The following is a 2,184-nucleotide window of genomic DNA, read 5'->3' as shown; positions in this document are numbered from 1 at the left end:
TCAGGTTCTGAAAGAATGGGGAACTTCCTGGGGGCCTAGCTCAGCGAGGCCCTTGGAGGGATCCAAACCTGCTGCAGGTTGAGGCTGGGCTGGTGCGGGGGGCGGGGGGGGGGGCTGGTGAGGTGAGGAAGTCACTGGAGTGTGGTGAGAACAGGTGAATAGGAACCTAAGAGTTAGGAGGGGAAGGACTGGTAGAGGTCTTTCTTGGGTGGGGAGTAGGAGCAGCTCAAGGTTGATTTTGATGTAAGTCACTGGGAAGGAGTTTAAGAGGTTTCCATTGTGACACAAAGGAAAGAGAAGCTGGGGATAGGCCACAATCGTACAGTGACAGAATAAAGACCTGGTTGCCAGGGTCAGGGAATAAATACCAGAAGCCTAAGAAAGGAGAGATGGAAGCCCAGCTCCCGGCCCCCTTTCCCATCCCCTCCCCCCCCCAGGCTGTCTGAGATGTCACCTTCCACCTAACCATCATCCCTCAGCTTCATTCCACGCTCTCCACCCATTTGCACAGAGGACTGTCACCTGTCCTTGGAATCGCTAAGGTTTTCGGCTTTCCTCGAGCACCAATGGCCAGCTCTGAGAGTTCAGCTGAGACATCTAGCCTGTCTCAAGCCAGTGAGCCTACTTCTGCTCTTCATCAACAGATTCGGGACTCTGGGATTACTATTGCCGTATTTGAAATCGGACCACATCCCTCTTCATGCTGGGGCTCCCTCCCTTCCCTAAAACAAGATAGCAGAAAAGTAACAGGACCAGAGGCTGAGCAGAAGTTTGAAAAGTTCCTGAGAGAAATTGGAGATATTCTTAACAGGGTGACGGACTTTGAAGAGAAGATCACAGAAACAAAGGAAACTTTGGAGGAAACCATTATTTCTGAGGATGTCTTACAGCTTCAAGAAAAATTCAGAAGATTCAGCAAAACAAATAAAAAGCTACTGAAAAAACTGCTCATTAACTCCGTCCCAGAGAAAAAACGGAATGCCAAGAAACAGGAGGTGGACTGCGAGAACCAGACTACCAAGAACAAGGTCCAAGTTTCTGAAAAGGATTTGGCAAATTGTTCAGGAGAAAAAGGAGTCCTTAATGAAACTGTTCAAGAAGAAAATATTAAACTTCTGAAAAACATGGAACAGCTACTACAAGAAGCAGAACACTGGAGCAAGCAACATACCGAGCTCCACGGACTAATCCAATCGTATCAGAAATCTCAGACAGACAGAAAAGAAAGCCTTAAAAATAATAAAGCCAGTTTCCAAATGAAACCAAATAATGAGGTGTCCATTAAGAATGAGCTGGAAGAGCAAGTAAGGAAACTGAACAAGAACACCTATTCTCTGCACTTGGTGGCCGCTTTGCTGGACAATGAATGCCAAATCTTACAGAAGAGAGTTGAGCTTCTCAAGAAACTCCATCTGCACCAAGAGGAAACCCCTGTGGAGAAGCTGAATCACATAAACCCGGAACACAGCAAGAAAAAATGGAAGACATCAGAAACAGAACAAGTAGAAACTGATAAGGAGAACACGCAAGAAATGAGGGGCACACTTCAGAAAAAAATCGGAATCTCTAAAAGCCTGGATATTTGTCTTACTAAGAAAGCTCGTAACAACCAGCTCAATAATCATATTGCAAGAGCTCTTATAAGAAAAAAAAGGCTGTGCAGCAGCTTTCGATAGAAAAACAAAGCAGGGGTAAAAAAAAAAAAAAAAAAAGAAAAAGAAAAAGAAAAAAGAAAAAAAGGTGAATCCTCAGAAAACTACCCCTAACCCATTCACTTTCAGGCATGATTGATCATCAAGCCTTGAATAGATCTTCTAGTTCAGTCAAGAAAGATCCATAATAAGAAGATTAACATATCAGTCATGACCTTGGAAGTTATGTTCATCATCAATAAACCACCCTGTCAACATCAAGTTCATCATTTTACTTTCACAGTCTGCTTGGGTTTTGTGGTTATAGATAGAGATCCTATGACACTTCAACCAAGAAAGAGAAGTTACAGTACCCGTTAAGATCTAAATAAAAAGCAGAATGAAAAGGAAAGGTTTTTTTTTTTCTTTAATTATTATCTGGGAGAGGAAATGTTCTGGGGGGAGGGTAGAATATATAATGCTTTAATTGTGATGATTTCAAGCTCACTTTGTAAATGTTTCTACTGAAACACATTCATATACTGAAGTGTGG

At 42.9% G+C, this 2,184-nt stretch overlaps 1 protein-coding gene across 1 annotated transcript; it reads left to right on the top strand.

Moving 5' to 3' along the window:
* Positions 1-566: 566 nt before the first annotated feature.
* SPZ1 (spermatogenic leucine zipper 1) lies at positions 567-1,676 on the top strand (the record flags this gene model as incomplete). The annotated part of the gene is made up of 1 exon (XM_081307177.1): positions 567-1,676. The coding sequence occupies one exon, from the start codon at positions 567-569 to the stop codon at positions 1,674-1,676; it is 1,110 nt and encodes a 369-aa protein (XP_081163303.1).
* Positions 1,677-2,184: the final 508 nt, after the last annotated feature.

Source organism: Spermophilus citellus, assembly GCF_964194105.1.
Source record: "Spermophilus citellus genome assembly, chromosome: 1".
In the NCBI taxonomy this organism is placed as follows: Eukaryota; Metazoa; Chordata; class Mammalia; order Rodentia; family Sciuridae; genus Spermophilus; species Spermophilus citellus.
The sequence above is the reverse complement of the archived record's forward strand: the minus strand, read 5'-3'. Positions and strand labels throughout refer to the sequence as shown.